This window comes from Haliotis cracherodii, unplaced genomic scaffold (assembly GCF_022045235.1).
Source record: "Haliotis cracherodii isolate W230 unplaced genomic scaffold, xgHalCrac1.p SCAF_7, whole genome shotgun sequence".
In the NCBI taxonomy this organism is placed as follows: Eukaryota; Metazoa; Mollusca; class Gastropoda; order Lepetellida; family Haliotidae; genus Haliotis; species Haliotis cracherodii.
The window spans coordinates 22,363,915-22,385,564 of NW_027266330.1; the positions used below are offsets into that span (position 1 = coordinate 22,363,915).

The window sequence follows — 21,650 nt, forward strand, 5'->3', positions numbered from 1 at the left end:
CATTTGTAAGATAGTTATATCCTTACTGCACTGCAGACTCCCATGTGTAATGACAGTAATATCTCTGTTTGTCATATCTGTCATCTGTGCAATAAGGTCTTGGAATACTGATGTATTTTATTGATGTGAGATATAAACCTACTGATGTAGTATCATCAAGCCATTATAAAATGGCTTGTTTTAGCAGTGTTGCCAGGAGATGATTGGGTTGTGTTTTAATAATACAGGCAGATGAGGGCAAGACGGCTCGGCACATACCTGCATGAACCGAAATGAAAGTGGAATGACGATGTTATGTGCTGATCACTCTATTTGTGGCCTAGAGTACACATCCTGTGTGCCCGGAAATGTCCTCACTGGCTACACGTACAAGAAAGGATCCAGTTAAAAAAGATATCACTAATTTGTATCAACCTTCGAGAAGTCTTTGTTAACCTGAGTAGTTCCTCTTTGCAGTACCCCTTCAAGTTAAACATCTTTACTTGGCAGATCTTGTTACCACTCTGCTGCGATGATTCTCCCGCAACACATCAGACTTGCTCATTCATTAACAGCCTTTAAATCCATGTATTTCAACATACTTAGAGCATACCCACGTGCGTGAGGCATACCCACAGCGATTGCTTTACAGGTGGACCCATTATTATTAGTTATATACAGCTTACAATAAATAACTGCGGCAAAGAGGGGTTTTGGTGATCCTGGCAAAGTTCGGCCGATGAGGCCCATCATCAGCTCAGGGCCCTTGCCCCCTCTACACGCAGCCCAGACAGCGAATGGGACTTCTCCCAGGAAGCGCTGCCTAGTCAAACCCACCCAGAACTTTTCGAAGAATGTGAAGACTCCCCAACACTGCACAGATTTTCAGAAGGCCTGTATTCCCGACAGTGGACCGGGTACTCTCCCTATGTCTGACAACAGATTGGGAGTTACCAAACCTAATTAAGGCACCGAGAAAAATGGGGACAACTTAGTACGTGTGATGCAAGCGTGACATTTTGAAAGCGAGTTTCGCAAATTCGTTGATAAAAATGTTTTCACTGGATTTATCAAAAGGAACGGTCATGTTTGTTTGCTTACATAAATCTGAAGCTATGTATGGGCCTATTCGCAAGACCTTGATAATTATCCTTTTTTTCATGACGCCCTCCACATGCAGGGTCAAGAGTCAAAACCACAAGCATGAAGCATCGAAAAGACGGTAATAAAAGCATCACGCCATGCCATCATGTCGGTTAAGATACTGTGTTTGTGCCATACTCATTAAATTCCTTACACAATCTACATTTCATATTTACATTTTGGTGCAATATCACACACTGACTGTTTTGTGTGGGACGTGGCTGGTCATGATCAGCAAAGAGAAGCCTTCTGTTTCACTTTTCAGGGGAGCCGACTTCATCCTAGCAAATGACTCTGCAGGGTTGCTGCTCCTTTCAACACACTCTATATAACCTCAACGCAGTGATCGTGAAGACAATTTCTCTTTTAAAAACTTTGTGTCGATTTGATATGGCACTTCGCTTGGTTGACACTCATTTCTGTACCGTCCAGCAGTACAGCGCCATCAACAAAATAAACATCGATATTGAGATTGTTCAACATCCTTGGCTAGTCGAAGAAATCTGTTGAATGCCTTGTTTTCATCTCTAGTCCTGATATATAACATAAGGGAAACAGAAGTCAGGTTCTTAGCCAATCAAATGCATCATGAAATCACTTGTAATTAAGTGATTGATAGACAACTAGAAAACTGGAATTTTAAGAAGGACATAATATATTTTGTATGTTTGTCAATGTTCAGAATCCACAAGGCACTAAGTATTTATATTAAAACTTTTTGATTGGCCAACAAACCAGTTGTTTGGCAAAAAATATGTCAAATGTGCTTTTGTTTGTTAATGTGTTTTACATGTCTTTTACAACGACAACCATCTTTTTTTGTGTTACCTCTCCCAGGTAAGCGTGGAAGATCGGGGCAGGCAGTTCTTGGAGTAGTAGTAGTAACTATTTCAACGAGAATTGTTATTAAAATATATTATCTGTTGACAATAATTGGAATCATTTTTCGTTTTAATTTAAGCTGCTACTGAATAGAAGGTAAAACACACGTATGACGTGCTATGAGACGCATTAAGCAAAACACAAACACAATTTCATGTATCCAAGTGATGGTGTAGCAGGAATAAACTTTTGACACGAATGACTTTAATTCTTTATGTTCTCTCACGAATGTGAGTAACGTAATTAATTAAACAGTTAAGTGAAGATGTACAGTATTTCATCCGCCTCCGGTCATGTGGATGCACATATGCGCATGTGATTCCATATATCCATTGTACCTTTGCTGCTTGTGGCGGACGCAATGCGTATGGGAGAACAACGCCACACACGCACCCTTTCTTGTGAGTGAGTGAGTTAAAGTTTAACGTCACATCGGCAATATGTCAGCCCTATCGTGACGACCTTTTCTTTTGGATCCCATGTATATGAACGGAATCATCATACCTTTGTGTCATTGAAATGCATATGAACTGATGTCCTGTTTGATCCTACTCATGGCCTGATCCCAACCCTGGCGCCCATCCTGACCCACACCCTCACACCCACCGCGTCACCCACATAACCATCCCGATAACCACAACCACACACCGACCTACACCACGATCCAAAACCCGACACCAATCTCACCCACCCCCACCCACCCCTATTTCGGACATAGATGTATTCAATATATGTACATTTGTTAATGCAGTTGATATACTCACACCCATCACGACATCTACAATCCCATCCCGATATCCAAAGCACACGACCCGTGAAGATCCGGGGTAGAATATATAGGTTTTCAGCAACCCATCCTTGCTGTGAAAGGCAACTGTGCTTGTTGTAAGAGGCGACTAACAAGATCGGGTGGTCAGGCGTGCTTACTTGCTTGATGCCATCGTATTCCAATTGCGTGGATCGATGCTGTCAATCACTGTCTGGTCCAGACTCGATTATTTACAGACCGCCGTCATATGGCTGAGTGCGGCGTTAAACACAGCCACATACCGACCCACTCCACGACAGGTCTAAATATGAATAAGGATGTATTGGCTAAATGGGGAATATTTCACAGAAAACATAAAACCGATTTCACAGATATTGATCAAGTACATGTAGTTTCTGAACCTTTTTGGTTCAATCATGAATTGCAAAATAGTAATTTCATCATAAGGCATTGGCGTCTTAACTGTATACACTCCATCCGGGACCTGTGTAATGGTCACGGGTTTCTGCCTTTTGGTCAACTTAAGAAAATCTACAAAATTAGAGGTACAATTCTTGATCATTATCAACCCATTTCTGGTGTCCCCCGCCGTGATATTGCTGGAATATTGCTAAAAGCGGCGTAAAATCATATTCACTCACTCACTCACTTGATCATTATCAGGTTCTTTCAAATGTACCTCAAGAAAGGAAAGGTACTGTTAGAAATAATTCTTTGACAGTACATAATCTCAACATATCAGTTGTGGGTTTACTTTGAGCACCAAAAAGAACCAGATTATGTTATGATAATTAACTTATAAGTGTAGTAAAAAACACTCGTATGTGAAAAGTGGCAATAAATCTTTGGTATTGCAATTCCATGGGCACATATTGTTACACAATAGAAAGTGTACAAAAGATACTACTTTGATTGATTTCCAGGTTAAATTCATCCATAATATTATTTATACAACAAAAAAGAATGGTTAAGAAATGAAATTCATTGATGATTTAACTTGCGTTGATTCATGTTTATTGGGAATGTGATATTGTGTCAAAACATTCAGAATGAAAACTTAAAGATAACATTGAATTTAAATATTCAGAAGGTATTATATTGACGAAATATACAGTTTTGATTGGCGGAAATAATACCGACCTAAAGAACCACAAAATACTTGCTGGTAAAAAATATATTCATGCATCAAGTATTAAAACAAATAAGTTATCACTAGAAACATTTATTAAGATATGTGATATATTCAAGACAAAGATTTATTGCCAATAGAAATCAGATTGTTTTTACAATTTGAAAGAAGTCTGTTACTTTCCTGTGCATGTATTGGTGACTTTTGCTATGTTATCCAGAAATTAGCCGCTACGAGTGAGTGAGTATAGTTTTACGCCGCTTTTAGCAATATTCCAGCAATAATACGGCGGGGGACACCAGAAATGGGCTTCACACATTGTACCACGGTCGGGAATCGAACCCGGGTCTTCGGCGTGACGAGCGAACGCTTTAACCACTAGGCTATCCGACCGACCCTAGCAGCTACGAACATGCCCATGTTACTGGATAAAAGAAAAAAAGTATGAATAACAAGCATGGAACCATCTGTATGGTATAATACATGTAGTAACAACCTGCATTTCTACCCGTGTCTGGGGGCGGCCGGGTAGCCTAGTGGTTAAAGCATTCACTTGTTAGGCCGAAGACCCGGGTTCGATTCCCAACATGGGCACAATGTGCGAAGCCCATTTCTGGTGTCCCCCGCCGTGATATTGCTGGAATATTGCTAAAAGCGGCGTGAAATCAACCTCACTCTCTCACTCTACCCGTGTTTGAGAATAATTGTCGTCATCCCCTGATATTCTATAAACGAAAGATAATTGAAATAATTGCTATAGTGCAAACATTTGCTTAATAATTCATATCGAAATATAAATAGAGTATTCAAAATTTTTGAAGTTCACAAACGTATCTTTGCTATCAATCCTCGGATATCGCACATAAATGAAAATTAGGTTGTAAAAATATCCCGCCAGACAAAATTTAAATAACAGATGCCTGTTTTTTTTCGCATTACAGCCACCGGCTGCGTGTCTCTTCCAGATTAACACTCTACCAATAACGATAACCCCAAAAGAACTAAACATCAGCCTTTGTTTTTTTTTTACCTTTTTTAGACAAAAGAATAACCAGTCTCGATTATCCTGCGAAACAGAGATTCCATTGGATGTAAAATGCAAAAAAGTGATCTAAAATGTATGAATTGGTCACTAAAAATCAGTGATTACACCAATCGTTCGCGTGTTATACAGCACTCACCACTCACAGAATTTGCATGGAAAGCAGGTATTTGTTATCATCAACACATCTTGGCATTTTGATCTCAATGAGAGTTTGGTTGCAGGTGGCTGTCGAACGAGTACATAGTTGCATTTACAGTTACATTCATTTGAATCTCAAACCTCTTACAGTTCCAGTGTAGCCGAGCGCCTTATCAGTAACCTCGGTGGGGTAGCCTGGTGGTAAAGGCGTTCGCTCGTTCCACTGAAAATCCGGATTCAATTCCTTGCACGGATGCAATGTGTGAAGCCCATTTCTAGGGTCCAATGATTGCTTGAATATTGTTAAAATCGTCGTAAAACCGTATTCACTAACTCAATCTATTTTCAGTGTTTCACTTATTTACAGTTTTAATATTTTGAAAGGTTTTGCGCCTTGTTCAAAGATTTTGTGGAAGTTTGTGGAACAAACAGCCTGGTAAGAACTAGAAATTGAAGGATAGTAAACATATTCTTCTGGAATGACATATCCGTTATCGGGGAGAACGTTATGTTGCCGGAATACACAGTATTCAGTGACAACAAATAGATTCACCCGGGAAAAGACTCACATTGCTATTTGCCTTTCATACATTTCCTGACGTTATTGTAAAGGAAATTCAAAATTCTCCACCGAGAAGACAATGCTACACATGTACAAACATCCTGCTGACCTCCAGCAAAAGCAATAAGGAACTAGAAAAGCTTATAATTAGATGTCCTGCCCGAATCTATTTTCCGAAAATGCTTGAAAGCCCGACGCTAGGAATCCATTGTCTTGCTGTGACGCAGCAGAAAATTTAGATTCTAGGAAGAGATCTCATATTCTATGTTTCATTATCATTATTATGATGTCTGTTTTTTGTTATTATTGACGAAAAGACGATGATTCTTGTGATAGTGCTTGCGTTTTCAATCGAAGTGTGATACATCTAAGTAAATTTAATTACTGTCACTGCATTCGAATAGGTTTTCCTACAGGCGCCTTGATCAATTAGTCGCCATATACATCAGTGACTGAGTGAGTATGATGTTACGTCGCTTTAGCAATATTCCAACAATATTATGGCAGCAATATTGGGGACAACAGAAATGGGCTTCATATACATTGTACCAATCGGGGGAATCTAACCCGGATGGCAATCAATCAGGAAAGCAATTAATCCGGATAAAGTATACAATGGTGGGATGATTGGTTAAAATTCGGGACAACGTCGAAAAACTCTCCCAACAACCTCCATGTACATGTATATGTTTAAGAAATGGTCTGAATCGTACAATGGGCTCTGTGTTTTAGTGGAAAGTTCTTATGATTATGGAAATTGTTTTTTGTCGCATGTTTTAGTTTGAAAAAATGTAGAAGGTAACTGTGTTTGGAATACTCTAAGATGACGGACATGCCGGAAATGATTGAGGTTGTGAAACATATGTCATCCTTTCATGTTAAAGCTAATGAGTCAATCACGATGATTTAATCAATAATATATACATTATGCTATTTCTGTTGCTCACTGGTAAATCCCTGAACACAGGATATATGACTAAATAAGGAACTCGCTCTTCACGCACGCACTACCTCACGCAAGGCCGGAAACGACCAGCACTGCTTCCACTGTATTAGGTACAGTGAATTGTTGTTTGGTATATGCTTTATAACGGTCCCGCCTCTCCAGGCGACAAGGGAATTACTAGAACGACGCAATAATGCTAGACACCTAACACTAAAATGAGCCAAGAATCTAGGTAAGCAGGATTTCGTTAGAATTTAACAGCACAGTTTTAAGACTCTCCAAACCTAGAAAACTTGTGTTGCAAAACTGTCTCTCTCCGACGGACATTAAAAAGCCGCTTCTGCCTTCTCACGGAGAGTGTTGTTAATGAACAGCTTCTATCGTCTCACGGATAGTGTTGTGTAAGAACCGGTTTTACCTTCTCGCGGATAGTGTACTTAGTTTATGAATCGCTACTACCTTCACACGGATAATTTTGTTAATGACCTGCTTATACCTCCTCGAGCTCACGAATAGTTTTGTTTGTGAACCGCATCTACCTCCTCACGGATAACGTTGTTTATGAACCGCTTCTACTTCCTCACGGATAATGTTGTTTGTGAACTGCTTCTACCTCCTCGAGGATAATGTTGTTTATGAACTGCTTCTATCTCCTCACGGATAATGTTGTTTGTGAACTGCTTCTACCTCCTCACGGATACCGTTGTTTATGAACTGCTTCTACCTCCTCGAGGATAATGTTGTTTATGAACTGCTTCTACCTCCTCATCGATAATGTTGTTTATGAACTGCTTCTACCTCCTCGAGGATAATGTTGTTTATGAACTGCTTCTATCTCCTCACGGATAATGTTGTTTATGAACTGCTTCTATCATCTCATGGATAACGATGTTTATGAACTGCTTCTATCTCCTCACGGATAATGTTGTTTATGAACTGCTTCTATCTCCTCGGGGATAATGTTGTTTATGAACTGCTTCTATCTCCTCACGGATAATGTTGTTTGTGAACTGCTTCTACCTCCTCATGGATAACGATGTTTATGAACTGCTTCTATATCCTCACGGATAACGTTGTTTATGAACTGCTTCTATCTCCTCACGGATAATTTTGTTTATGAACTGCTTCTACCTCTCATGGATAACGTTGATGAACCGCTTCTACCTGCTCACGGATAACGTCGTTTATGAACTGCTACTATCTCCTCACGGACAACGTTGTTTATGAACTGCTTCTACCTCCTCACGGAAAACGTCGTTTATGAACTGCTTCTATCACCTCACGGAAAACGTCGTTTATGAACTGCTTCTACCTCCTCACGGATAACGTTGTTTATGAACCACTTCTACATTATCACGGATAACGTTGTTTATGAACCACTTCTACATTATCACGGATAACGTTGTTTATGAACCACTTCTACCTCCTCACGGATAACGTTGTTTATGAACCACTTCTACATTATCACGGATAACGTTGTTTATGAACCACTTCTACATTATCACGGATAACGTTGTGTATCAACTGCTTCTACCTCCTCATGGATTACGTTGTGTATGGACTGCTTCTACTTCCTCACTGATAACGTCGTTTATGAACTGCTTCTACCTCCTCATGGATAACGATGTTTATGAACTGCTTCTATCTCTTCACAGATAACGTTGTTTATGTGCTGCTTCTATCTCCTCGCGGATAACGTCGTTTATGAACTGCTTCTACCTCCTCACGGATAACGTTTGTTATGAACTGCTTCTACCTCCTCATGGATATCGCTGCAACATTCGGGAACAAGTATATTGTGTGAAGACTCCCAGTCATACACCTTTCCAGGACTGTGCATCATCACGAAAGGAGAGGCAACCGTCAGATATGAAGCGCCACTCTCATCCTCCCATGCACAGCCGAAAAATATATCTTCAATCAACTCTACCCAGTCTAGCTCTGCCAAATCTATTAGCACAACTTGCTGATTAATATCGTGGACCAAGAGCGTGAAATTACCCGTTGGATCCAACCGATTATTAATGAAATTATTAATGTTATATTTTATAGTAGTAGAAGAAGCAGTAGGGGGAGGAGGAGCAGCAGCAGCAGCAGCAGCAGCAGTAGCAGTAGCAGTAGCTCTACCTACCGTGTATTTGTCGTGAGCAATATGGTCACTAATAACATTTAATAAAACGGAAACAAGATATGAGAGAAATGAGGTTAATCATTAATAGCTCTAACAAATATTAACTAAGATCGTTTGCTGGAATACAGAAGTAGAGAACCTGCATACTGTGTAACTGACCGCTAAATACTATAGTGGGTAGGCTTCGCATTCCTTGCTATGCAGGTATAGCGACGCATAGGCTTAAACTGCCTCTAGGTAATAGAAGCGGAAGACAGACAATAGAATCAGTGAATAATGTCTGTCACCACACTGCCAAGACATGGCGGATAGAAAGTCGAAAACAATCCAACTTCGTCAACACGCACCCACCCAGCATCAATCAGCAGTAATATAACCCAACTATATGAACATATTCCAAGGTTGTACAGGAATGTGTTCAGATTGTTGCAAGTCACGATTGTCACATGAATGGCCCATACAGACCTTATTGACCATTGGGAGGATTCAGACCGCATTGCTTCTCAAGCTCCATTACCCTATATATCGGGGAGTGAGTGAGTGAGTGAGTTGGGTTTAACGCCGCTTTTAACAGTATTACAGTTATATCACGGCGTGTCAGCTTAATGTGGGAGGGAAGCCCGAAGTGATGCAGGTCTCAGACGTTTACCACTTCGGTGAAACCCACGAGCACGGGTAAGGTGCTGACAAACCTAGAAACATAATCGGGGCGAACCGGGTTTCGAACCCACAATCATAGGTTTCTGGAGTGCCCAAGGGACGCAACTCTGCACAGCGAATCGCGGCGCCTAAGACGAGTGGGCAACCCGTACCCCTTATATCGCGGAAGTTTCCAGAATGAGGACTAACAATCGTCATATGGCTGAAGTAATATTCTATCTGCAAATAGAAATTAAATTCAACATAGCTTAAACGCTATGGACGCAACACAAACAATGATAACACGGCAAATACAGATTAATTTGGTTTACTTTTTCAGTATGTCAATGCGTTCCACATGCTCACAAACCAGTCAGTATATAGGGTGAGCCCGCATACACACAACCAGTATGTCTACTACGTCAGCCTTATGTGTATTGTGCTTCTCAAGTTTTGGAAATACTTTTTTTTCACGTAGGTCAAGGTTGTTGCATTTGCTTATCATAACAAAGATGTCTCGTTCTCATGATATAAATAGAACCATATGACCACAACAAAAGAGACTGATGTTATGTGACACACGCTGAGAGCACGGTTGACTACAGACAAAGAGGTAATACGTATTTGACACAACCGAACAAAATCATCAAGTATATATATGTGCTATTTCGTGGATTATGTTATGATGTAATGTCAGCTCACACCTGCTGGCCAGGTGACCTTCAGTGACTTAGAATATAATGACTGCTGTTAATGTTGCATGAACACAGCCTAGTAATATACATGTATGTGCTCTAGGATATTCAACTCGATAATCGTCTCCACATGAAAGACACTGCAGGGATGCAATAGAGGAGGTAAGTAGACTTTTATGGGATGTCCTTTTGTGTTAGCACTATTCGACCTATTCTGTTTTCAGATCAATGCGCCTCGCTCCTGTAAACATGTGTTTTTTTATTTATCAAATATGAATAGTCTCATGGGAAAGGACAGTAGAGTGTGCCTGGCCTCGGTATCAACGTATTTATGAACCGTGAGGCTTAGAATTGTATAGAGGTGGTGGACTTTCTTTATGTTTTCATGTGATATATTTGTCACATCAACTTACGAAAGAGTATCTAATCGACTCGTATCATACGTATTTATCACAGTGGTTGTAAGATCGTTGGTGCAGTTGTGAATTTATTCACAGCAGAATGTCGCGAAAGGTGTCGACAGCATACATCTGTCGACTTATGTAGGCCATATTGTGGGAGATTTCAATATGATAAAACGTGTATGTACGTGCTAAATGTATGTACGTGCTAAATGAGAGTAATATTATACGGTCGGTATAATTTTATGGTGCAGAATATTAGATTTATTTTTCAAGCAAAGGAATAAAAAATGCGAAGCACAGTTGTAGTGAGTTTACGCATCCTATAGCATTGTTGGTATAATACACTATCTGGCGTAATGCGGACTTCAAATCTTTAATTGCATCCAACACATCGTTGATGAAGCCTGGGTAATTTTGTTAGCTTCTTATGTTTCATAGTGACTGCCTACACATGTGTGTGGCTGCTTGTACTCCTCCAAACTTAAGTTCTTACTAATCCACTGGGATACCAAGCCTCAGTTTACCATGGATTACAGACACTTTATGTTTTCCTAGTTTGATCCCCTTAATGTCGAGAGCCAGCGAGGGTAACAAAGACCAATTTCCGTCTTTTATTGGCCAGGAGTACGAACCACCGAGGTTCCACTCTCCAGGAAGACGCTTTATCCACTAAACATCGGACGCGATCCCTTTCAGTTAAGGGTTATGCTACCTATATATGTGACGAAGCTACGTGAAATTTGGAACCGAACGCACAAGGTTCAGTTTCAAAGGTCCAAATAAAGCCGTATAGTCCACATGTGACAAAAGTAGTAGACTGCCCACGTATCGTGTCCCACATGACTGCGTCAGCCCGGAGAGCGAAAGGTGATGGGTTCGATCACCGGCCACGTCATACCAAAAAACGTTCAAATATGGTGCCAATCTACACAGGTATAAGATAGCGCGACGCCAGTCTAAATAAAAAAAGCAGATATTGGATCAACCCACCTGTGAAGTAACCAGCTTACATATCCGGGACCAACTGACAGAGAATCAAAAGCATTACGGCTTATAAACATGAGGGGCGACAAAGCGAGGACGTCGGCGAAGAAACCACCGCTTGAGTACTTTTTCACCCCAAGGAGCTAGCCAGTGTTATCAAGCGTGATTTTTTTATAAACTTTAATCCTATACCTCGGATCCACCCGCTTCCACGTGGCTGAGTGGGTTAGATCGCTGAGTTTGTGTGATGAGGATTAGGTGTCCCACTCTGGCAGTGGGGGTTCGAATACCGGATAGGACTCAACCCCAAAAGTTACTAGAATATGTACTTTACTACGATAACATTTGTTACAATATGGAAAATAGTAATGTTGTAGGCTTACATAATATCGAATCGAGGGTATTGTCCTTGGTGAGGTGAGGTGAAATGGAGTTTAACGTCGCGTCCAAGATTATTCCACTTATATAACGACGTGCATGTACGTTTGTGTGTTTGTGTGACTGCTTGTACTCGTCCGGACTGATGCCGATTTATAGTGCTAGCTGACTAAGACACCAGCCGCAGTTTACCATGAATACCCCACTCAGACACAGTATACTGACTCCGAGCCGACCAGTCCTTGTTTTAGCCCCATAATGCCGAGCGTCAGAGAGGGTAACAACAAGTACCATCTTTTAACGTCTTTTTGTATGACGCTCTGCCACAAGACCACAGAGGCGGTACTGCTTTGAAACGTTTGGTTTTGAAATTTGCACACATCGGAATTAGAGCCATAAACCGAAGAAACATTCTCACACAAAATTCATTTTCCAAAAATGTCCCACAATATTTCAGGAAAAAATTCTCGAACCACCAACGATTTCTGTTCTTGTACGAAAACTGTTTCGTCCAAGTTGTTAAATTATAGGAACGTGTTGCAGAACGTGGACTTGGCAGCTCATGATGTAAATTCCACTACTTGTGGCTGCCAAAAATCATCCTGCTGCTACCAACCACAGCAGAATACGACAAACACTCAATGTTAATGACATCACAAGAGCAGGGGGCACGGGTGGCCCAGTCGTCTAAAGCGCCGCAATTCGCTGTGCAGAGTTGCGTCCCCTGGGCACGCCAGAAACCTATGATTGTGGGTTCGAATCCCGGTTCGTCCCGATTATGTTACTAGGTTTGTCAGCGCCAAAACCGTGCTCGTGGGTTTCACCGAAGTGGTAAACGTCTGAGACCTGCATCGCTTCGGGCTTTCCTCCCACATTAAGCTGACACGCCGCGATATAACTGGAATACTGTTAAAAGCGGCGTTAAACCCAACTCACTCACTCACTCACAAGAGCAGGGGGTGAGGTGTTTGACTGATTTTTGGCCTTGAGTATAAAACACTCTCAAAACCCGGCTTATGACAACATCTACATCTAAAACCTGACGCCAAATCGGACTGTTTCGAACCAAGTGGGGTATCTGATTTCCCAGGGAATAAATTACCCGACGTTCTAGTATTCGAACAGAAGTAGCTGGCCAAGGGACATTTTCGCGAACACCTGGTATCATCACTGTTTTATAGTGATTCATAACACATCTTGATGATAGAGTGGGGTCGTACAATCGACAATACTTTATGCAGAGATTTCTCATGAATATGAAAAGGGTTTCCGAACTGATCTGACCTGAAGGTACACTGAACATGTTATGGAGAGTAACCGAAAAACCTTGTTAGTAACTGAGTAATCGTGTGCTAGCTGGTGTCCCCAATCTCCCTTCTTGGTCATCCAAAGACGTCTCAGTATGTGCACACTGCTTGAAAACTTGCAACAAAATCTCCTATCAAACAAATTGAGTGAGTGAGTGAGTTGGGTTTAACGCCGCTTTTAACAGTATTCCAGTCATATCACGGGGTGCCAGCTTAATGTGGGAGGAACGCCCGAAGTGATGCAGGTCTCAGACGTTTACAACTTCGGTGAAACCCACGACCGGTATGGTGCTGACAAACCTTGAAACATAATCGGGGCGAAACGGGATTCGAACCCACAATCATAGGTTTCTGGCGTGCCCAAGGGACGCAACTCTGCACAGCGAATCGCGGCGCCTTAGACGTCTGGGCCACCCGTATCCTCTTCCCATCAAACAAAGACTACTTGTCCCCAGCAAACTCCAAGCAAGTATCATCACATCTTTGACTGCCTAAACATTTGCCTAAATGCCCCAGCAACCAACTCATAACTTCAAAATAGCCGTTATCGCTTAAAAATTATTTTTTTCCATATATGGGCATTTGACGGAAAAGCTACGAAAATTAATTACAATTAATCAAAATTCAATTTATCAAATTACTCTATTTCTTTTACAAAATTGAGAATTGAACGAGCATTGATATTTATAAAAAGATCCTTTAGAGAAGTTGAATGGAAATGTTGACACTTGACAAGGCGGAGCAAAAATGATCGTTTTTACGTCTATTTTACGCTTGAAAAAATCCTGACAGTTTCCTTTCCGGGCGTTCAGCAATTAATGAAGTTATGAGTTGCTTGTGGTCTATAGCCTGGTTTTAATTTATAGGAACTAATCTACTGAAAAATTCTTTGTTTTAGTATTGCTTAGGTTTGTTTTGTATCTGAACTGGCTTTCTTCATTCCTTTGAGAAGTTTTTTTTAACGATATACCAGTTGAAACAGTAATTTACTTTAACTATTTGGGTACTTTATTCTCAACTAGATTGTCGTAGACAAATTGTACCCATATCCTGGTTAGTAAAGCTAGTAAGGCTCTCTTTCCATTGAAGAAACAGTGTTATTAATGTTTTAGTTGAATACTACGGTCAAGCCTGTGTTGTAATATGGAACGGAGGTTTGGGGTTTGAAGTAAGAAGGGCACCGTTATGGGTGTAACAAAGGCTATATTTGGGATAAAACATTCTTCGTAAAGTACAGGTTCTAGTACCTTTGGGTGTTGAGTTTGTTTGTTCGTCTGTTTGTTGTTCAACGCCGCACTCAGCAATATCCCAGCTATATGACGGCGGTTTGTAAATAATTGAGTCTGGACCAGACAATCCGGTCATTGACATCGATAGGATGGGATAGGATGACATGCATTGAGCCTGACCACCCGATCCCGTTAGTCGCCTCTTATGACAGCCATAGTCGCATTTTACGGCAAGCATGGGTTGCTAAAGACCTATTCTACCCCGGATCTTCACGGGTCGGGGGTTGAATCCCCCATACGGGATATTTACTTATGATGGAATTAGATCTGGCTGAAAGAGTTACCTGGGCTACATCTGTTAAATATTTCTTGTGTTCTTATGGTTTTGGTTTTGTTTGGTACAGTCAGGATGTTGGTAATATTACACAGTTTATTTCTTCGTTTGAGAACAGATTAAAAGTTTGTTCTCAGAAGAGTATTTTTGGTAACTTGAATAAGTCATTGCATCAATGAATTTATACGTCACTATGAAATGATGAAGTTTATGAAAGCTTCATTTACTAGACGAATGTTAGAGTGAGTGAGTTAGTTGGGTTTAACGCCACTTTTAACAGTGTTCAAGTTATATCGCGGCTTGTCAGCTTAATGTGGGAGGAAAGCCCGAAGTAATGCAGGTCTCAGACGTTGACCACTTCGGTGAAATCCACGAGCACGGGTAGGGTGCTGACAAACCTAGAAACATAATCGGGGCGAACCGGGATTCGAACCAACAATCATAGGTTTCTGGCGTGCCCAAGGGACGCAACCCTGCACAGCGAATCGCGGCGCCTTAAGCGAATGGGCCACCCGTGCCCCCTCGAATGTTAGAAGAGATACGTATCTACTTAGATTAAAGCTGTCACAAAAGTGTAACATGAGAGGAAAATTAAAAGTGTGACATGTAAAGTGTGTGAATTTGGATTAAATAGAAGCGAAATCCATTTCATATTAGAGAGTAAAGCCTCTGATGTGTATTGACAAATAAACAATGTTGATAAATATTATAAATAAATTACATGTAGGAGTACTTGTACACATTTTTTTAGAAACTGATGCATTAACGCAAGGAAAATATGTGTCAACAAATGTCTAAAACACATTGTCATTGAAATCAAATGATATAGTGCGAACTCTGTAAACGTTTATTTATGTTGCACAAGGGCCAATGGCCTACAAAACCGAAATGAAATTGAATTGAATTGAAGAGCGTGATCATTTGTGTAATCGTATGAGCTTTTAATTTTTGTCCTGTTATGTTTTATGCTTGCAGATGCTGTTCACAAGACAAGTGGACCAAGGTTACGCTTGGGTGGCGCTTGCGGCTTCTTTTAGCATCCATTTCACAATTGGACTAATGGCGTACACATTTGGTGTGATCAATATCTCTATAATGGAAGAAATAGAAGATGACATTACAAAAACATCTTGGATTGGTTCTACTCTTTTTGGGACGATTTCCCTCAGTGGTAAGACTGATTCTGCACATCTAAATTCCCACTTTTAAAAGTTCGTTGTCGCAATACAGATAAATATCTCAAAGTGCGACATAACATGTCCACTGCTGACATAACATTCTACTGAACATGAATAATTCGTTCTTTTGGCTTCTTCTATCGAGTTCTTTTTAAGATGGGGGCACGGGTGGCCCACTCGTCTAAGGCGCCGCGATTCACTGTGCAGAGTTGCGTCCCTTGGGCACGCCAGAAACCTATGATTGTGGGTTCGAATCCCGGTTCGCCTCGATTATGTTTCTAGGTTTGTCAGCACCCTACCCTCGCTCGTGGGTTTCACCGAAGTTGTAAACGTCTAAGACCTGCATCATTTCGGGCTGTCCTCCCACATTAAGCTGACACGCCGTGATATAACTGTAATACTGTTAAAAGTGGCGTTAAACCCAACTTACTCACTCTTTTTCATGTTTGTTATGGGCGCCATTTGTGGGGCAGGATACTCTCACCTTTTCGCGAACACCTTGTATCATCACTATCAGCGACTCATAAACACATGCTCAAGATACAGTCGGAATCGTACAATCGACTCTGATTTTAGCAGAGATTGCGTGTCAATATTGAAAGAGTTGTGTTGCTTTCATTTACACAGATTGTGGGATTATTATCAAACTATCCCTGACTCAGTTCAAAATATATACTCCTTCGCGTAAGCATTTGACATTAATATATATTTGAACTGATTATATTTTACAACCTGTTATGATTCTATTGATGGTTCAGTCTTCAAATAAACATTGCCGAGAATTGAATATAGGTGACAAAGGCGTCCAAAGCACCGGAATTCTCTGAGCAGAGTTACGTCCCTTTATTGTGCCTGAAACCCATTATCGGTAGGCCATGATTGTGTCTTTGATTGACTGCAACCATACAATTCTCGTCGGTTTCTCTGAGTGGTAAACGTCTAAAACCTGCATCATTTAGGTCTTTTTTCCCCAAAATGAAGCTGATCCGCATAGGACGGAGTGATATGAGTCGATTTCTGTCCAAAGCGGGGGCGGTCGGGTAGCCTAGTGGTTAAAGCGTTCGCTCGTCACGCCGTAGACCCGGGTTCGATTCCCGACATGGGTACAATGTGTGAAGCCCATTTCTGGTGTCCCCCGCCGTGATATTGCTGGCGTAAAACCATACTCACTCACTCACTGTCCAAAGCGACGCTTAACCAAACGCAAGCATGCACGCACTCAAACATTCACCCACGCACTATCCCGTTACAGGAACTATATTATTCGTGATTTCGACAGGTCCTGTTGCTGGCATGGTTCATCAGAGACTGGGCTCCAGAAATACAGCAATGATTGGTGGGGTGTTGATGTTGATTGGGATGACATTAGCATATTTCTGTCAAACAGTATTTGGGTTGTTCATCACGTACGGATTGATGACAGGTAGGAATATTACTACTTTTGAGTCACGTTTAAGTCACCTCAGTTTGGAGGGATTATGGGTTAGAACTGGTCGCAAGCAACCTACACTGCTCATGAGGTTACATGAAATAAAATCTGATACTGGAACACTACATGTTTATTAAACCAGTGTTTATACCAGAAAACTATCCTTCAAGATTGTTGAGCAGAAACTTGAGAGTTGTACATGGTAGATGTAGATGTGGCAACCATAAATTAACATTAGAACCTGGCCGCTGGACTGGACTGATAGAGTCTGTAAATTTTCTTTGGGGTGTTCAGTTATTGAAGATGAAACTCATTTTGTGTTCATGTGTCCATTGTATTCACAAGAAAGACAGACCAATGTGCATCATTTAGCATAGTGGATGACCCGCGAAGATCCGGGGTAGAATAGGTCTTCAGCAACCCATGCTTGTCGTAAAAGGCGACTATGCTTGTCGTAAGAGACGACTAACAGGATCGGGTGGTCTGGCTCGCTGACTTGGTTGAAGCATGTCATCGTGTCCCAATTGGGTGGATCGATGCTCATGATGTCAATCACTGGATTGTCTGGTTAAGACTAGATTATTTACAGACCGCCGTCATAAAGCTGGAATATTGCTGAGTGCGGCGTTAAACAACAAGCAAGCAAGCAGCATAGTAGATACACGTTTTAACGTTATGACAGATGGTAACATTAACAGAACAGTTGGCAGAACTCATAAAGAGAGGTATGATGACAATGGGAAACTTTACAGTGTGTAATGGGAGATTCATTGTACAAAACTTATATACTGAACATGAATCATTTACCGTTTTGTGTAGTTATACACTGAATATTTATTTTAATGCAAAGGTGCTCTTTTATATGCATGAACGTTCAATATATTGATGTTATATATATTAGACCTTATATACAGGATTAAAGAGCTTGAACCTTACAGGCGACTAAAATGGAGACGATGGTGACAAATATTACTCAATATTTAAATCGCATGTTGTGTAAAACCGAATGCCCTCGAACAGGCAATATGGTAGCGTTTTCTATGTTGTCTTGTTATTATAACAGGTGTGGCGTTAGGTATTGCTGCAAATGTAGCTGGGGTAGTCCCAGGACATTACTTTCTCAAACGAAGACCTATTGCTTTTGGAGTATCCATGGCCGGAAGTGGAGCGGGTCTATTTACGGGGCCATTCGCACGTTACCTCCTCGACCAATACCACCTGCACGGAACCCTTCTCATCATGGGCGGTATTGGCTTCAACATGTGCATTGCTGGCGCCTTGTTACGACCAGTCAGACATCAAGAAACAAATAAACCCATTGCCAGCAAGACAGAAGAAGGAGGTTGCCCAAAGCAGCATTCAGAAGCGACCACTCTGATGGCGCCAGAAGAAGAAGACAATTCTGTCCAATCATCAGATGCAGGTTCGCCAAAACCAATTTGCAAAGCATCTCTTTTGCTTACACGGATCAGGGTCTTCATACAATTAGATTTTGTAATGTACAATGTCAGTGTTTTGCTGTGGTGTTTGGGAGCATCATCTTGTATTATACACCTGCCAAGCTACGCTGAATATAAAGGAAGTTCTCCTATTCAGGCCGCAACTCTGCTGACCGCTGTGGGTGCGGGCAGTATCTTCTCAAGAATATTGGTGGGGATTATTTCATCTGACCCAAATATTGACGATGTGATGCTCCAGGTTGGAATAACAGGAATGACAGGAATATTAGCACTCGTCTTCCCATTATTTCCTCCAAGTTATAATGCTCAGCTTGCCTTCAGTTATTTGTATGGGACATATTGCCATGGCGTATACACACTTCTTGGACCTATGGCAATAAATTTTCATGGATTGCCAAATGCTTCTATTTCGTATGGAATCGTGTGTTTCTTCATTGGAGTTGGACAACTGTTGGGACCCCCGATTGCAAGTAAGTTTTATCACACGTAATAGAGTTCCAAATCTACAGTAAAGAGCACATATGCTCTATTTTAAAGAAGTATCACGTGGATTTAACTGTCGGAATCACTGATAATGTGGTAGAATGATGTAATGAGTGAGTGAGTTGGGTTTAACGCTGCTTTTAACAGTATTCCAGTCATATCGCGGCGTGTCAGCTTAATGTGGGAGGAAAGCCCGAACTGGTGCAGGTCTCAGACGTTTACCACTTCGGTGAAACCCACGAGCACGGGTATGGTGCTGACAAACCTAGAAACATAATCGGGGCGAACCGGGATTCGAACCTACAATCATAGGTTTCTGGCCCCACCCTTAGCAGTGAAACTTCTCTCAATAGCTTGTAGTGAAATTAGTTCATTATAATCTCAGATGATTTTATTATGTGTTTCTTTCTTTTAGGTGTCTTGTATAAAACAAGTGGGATATATGAATATACCTACATATTTTCAGGTAAGAACTGGTGACATTCTGCTTCAACGCCTGTAGGGGAAATGCAAAGCTCAGGCTGTCAATTTCTCTTTTACTTAACTACATGTCGATATATTCTGTTTTTGGTAAGTTCTAACATGTGTTACGAAGATACAATATACCCATTCCTAAAGTTTTTGAATATATATAAAACTTATAACCAATGTGTGTAATTAGGTCAGTAATTATTACTTTCACAAAATGAAGTAACTTCTAAAGGACTTCGTAACATGGTTTACTTTGACGTTGTGCTTGGTTCTTTAGAATATTTAGATTTAGGAAAACATGTTGTCGGTAGCATCAACAGGATTCATTTGTCTTTTATCTTTCAGGTGTATGTTCTATTCTAAGTTCAATATCAGCAGCATCAGCAGGTGTATTTAGACGAAGACGGAGAAGCGACTGAAGCCAAATATATGACGTTTAATATGTGAATCGTTTGATTTAACGATTTCATTTATATATTTTCCCAATATAACTTTAATTTTATGAGCATCTAGAACCTCCTATTTAAAATATATATTGATATTGATGATATAATATGGATTCATGCGCATTGATAATTTGGAACCTTCATATATGAAGGTGAGAAAAAATATAAGCTGTCCTAGATGGAGAAACCTTTGTTATTGAGGCACTCTAAGACATGATCTTCTCCTGCACTCGTTGTGTGAAATTGACATTAAGGGTAAATTGTTGGATATAATCACATCAATGTATAATAATAATATATATTAAATCTATTTTATTTCATTTTTACTTTATTTTCATTATATTTTGGTCTACCAACATCGACATGCCGCAATACAGGTTCTACTACACTAAATCAGAACAGGTTGTGACTGTGCGGCCTTCAGTGCAGATCAAAAGACATCTGCAGGCTGTGATTGGATGATATTATGTAAGATGTTTATGTCTTTTAAATGTACATCCATCCAGTAATTAAAACTGCCCATATTTTTCAATATTTGGTGTTGACGTTTTTAACAAGATGACTTGTGCTTTATGTGAGCACAGATATTTTCAAGTAGGTGACATTTGGTGCGGAACTGGGGTTGGTGTGTTCAGCTTCCTGTACTCGGAAAAGGAGCTGGCTAACCTAGCCCAAAAAATTGTTTTTGTTGCAGCTTTAAGGCCAGAATGTGCATATACGTAAATGTAATGGCTGTTGAATGCCTTATAAAAAAATATAACGTTACTATAGAAGTCTATTGGAAAACATTTGGTGGTGTGTAACCTGTAACTTAAATACAGAAATTGTGTTCGAAGCAGCGTCAAACCAGACTCACTCACTCGTTAAACATGCTATGAAGTCATTGCAAAAGATTCACATTTTCTGAAGGTCATGTCCCGCGAACCAGTGTCTGTGAAAAACACCTGGGGACTAACTAGTTTCTTGAAGCTTTAAAATACCAAAATCATTTATTTCTAATTTCAACATTATAAAATTGTATAATTGGCGTATGATTAACAACTGACTTAAGCGCGCGTTTGTATATCATACAGCAGCACTCGTCGGTAAAAGTAGTTCCGAGTCTACTCTTGTTGATTTCAAAATCAGCTGTTACACTTACAAGATTAGCTTTATACCTTCAATTGTTTTGCCATACTAGCGAGAGAGTATTTACACACAGTCCCTTCGTTCTGACGGATCCTTTATATTCATAACATGAATTAGGTCGTCCTGTCAAGCTTCAGGTTTATACTGATTGATATTCAACAACATCTGTATTAGATAGGGATACTCATAGAACTGTTCTGCATGTGTTGTGTATTTGTAATAGACCACATATACATCGATAAGTTTAACGGGCGGCCTAGTCCTCTATGGCGTAGCAAAGCGCTCTACAGAGTTACGTCCCTTTCGTGTGCCAGCAGCCGATGATAGCAGTTTTGAGTCCAAGATTAGCCTTCATTATGAA

At 40.6% G+C, this 21,650-nt stretch overlaps 1 protein-coding gene across 1 annotated transcript; it reads left to right on the top strand.

The window, feature by feature from the left end:
* The first annotated feature begins 9,911 nt into the window (after window positions 1–9,911).
* LOC139449111 (monocarboxylate transporter 12-like) lies at window positions 9,912–20,675 on the top strand. Its single transcript, XM_071230595.1, has 7 exons — window positions 9,912–9,976; window positions 10,162–10,220; window positions 15,670–15,865; window positions 17,152–17,295; window positions 18,365–19,231; window positions 19,660–19,710; window positions 20,061–20,675. The coding sequence occupies exons 3-7, from the start codon at window positions 15,670–15,672 to the stop codon at window positions 20,132–20,134; spliced, it is 1,332 nt and encodes a 443-aa protein (XP_071086696.1). The 5' UTR covers window positions 9,912–9,976; window positions 10,162–10,220; the 3' UTR covers window positions 20,135–20,675.
* The last annotated feature ends 975 nt before the right edge of the window (window positions 20,676–21,650 follow it).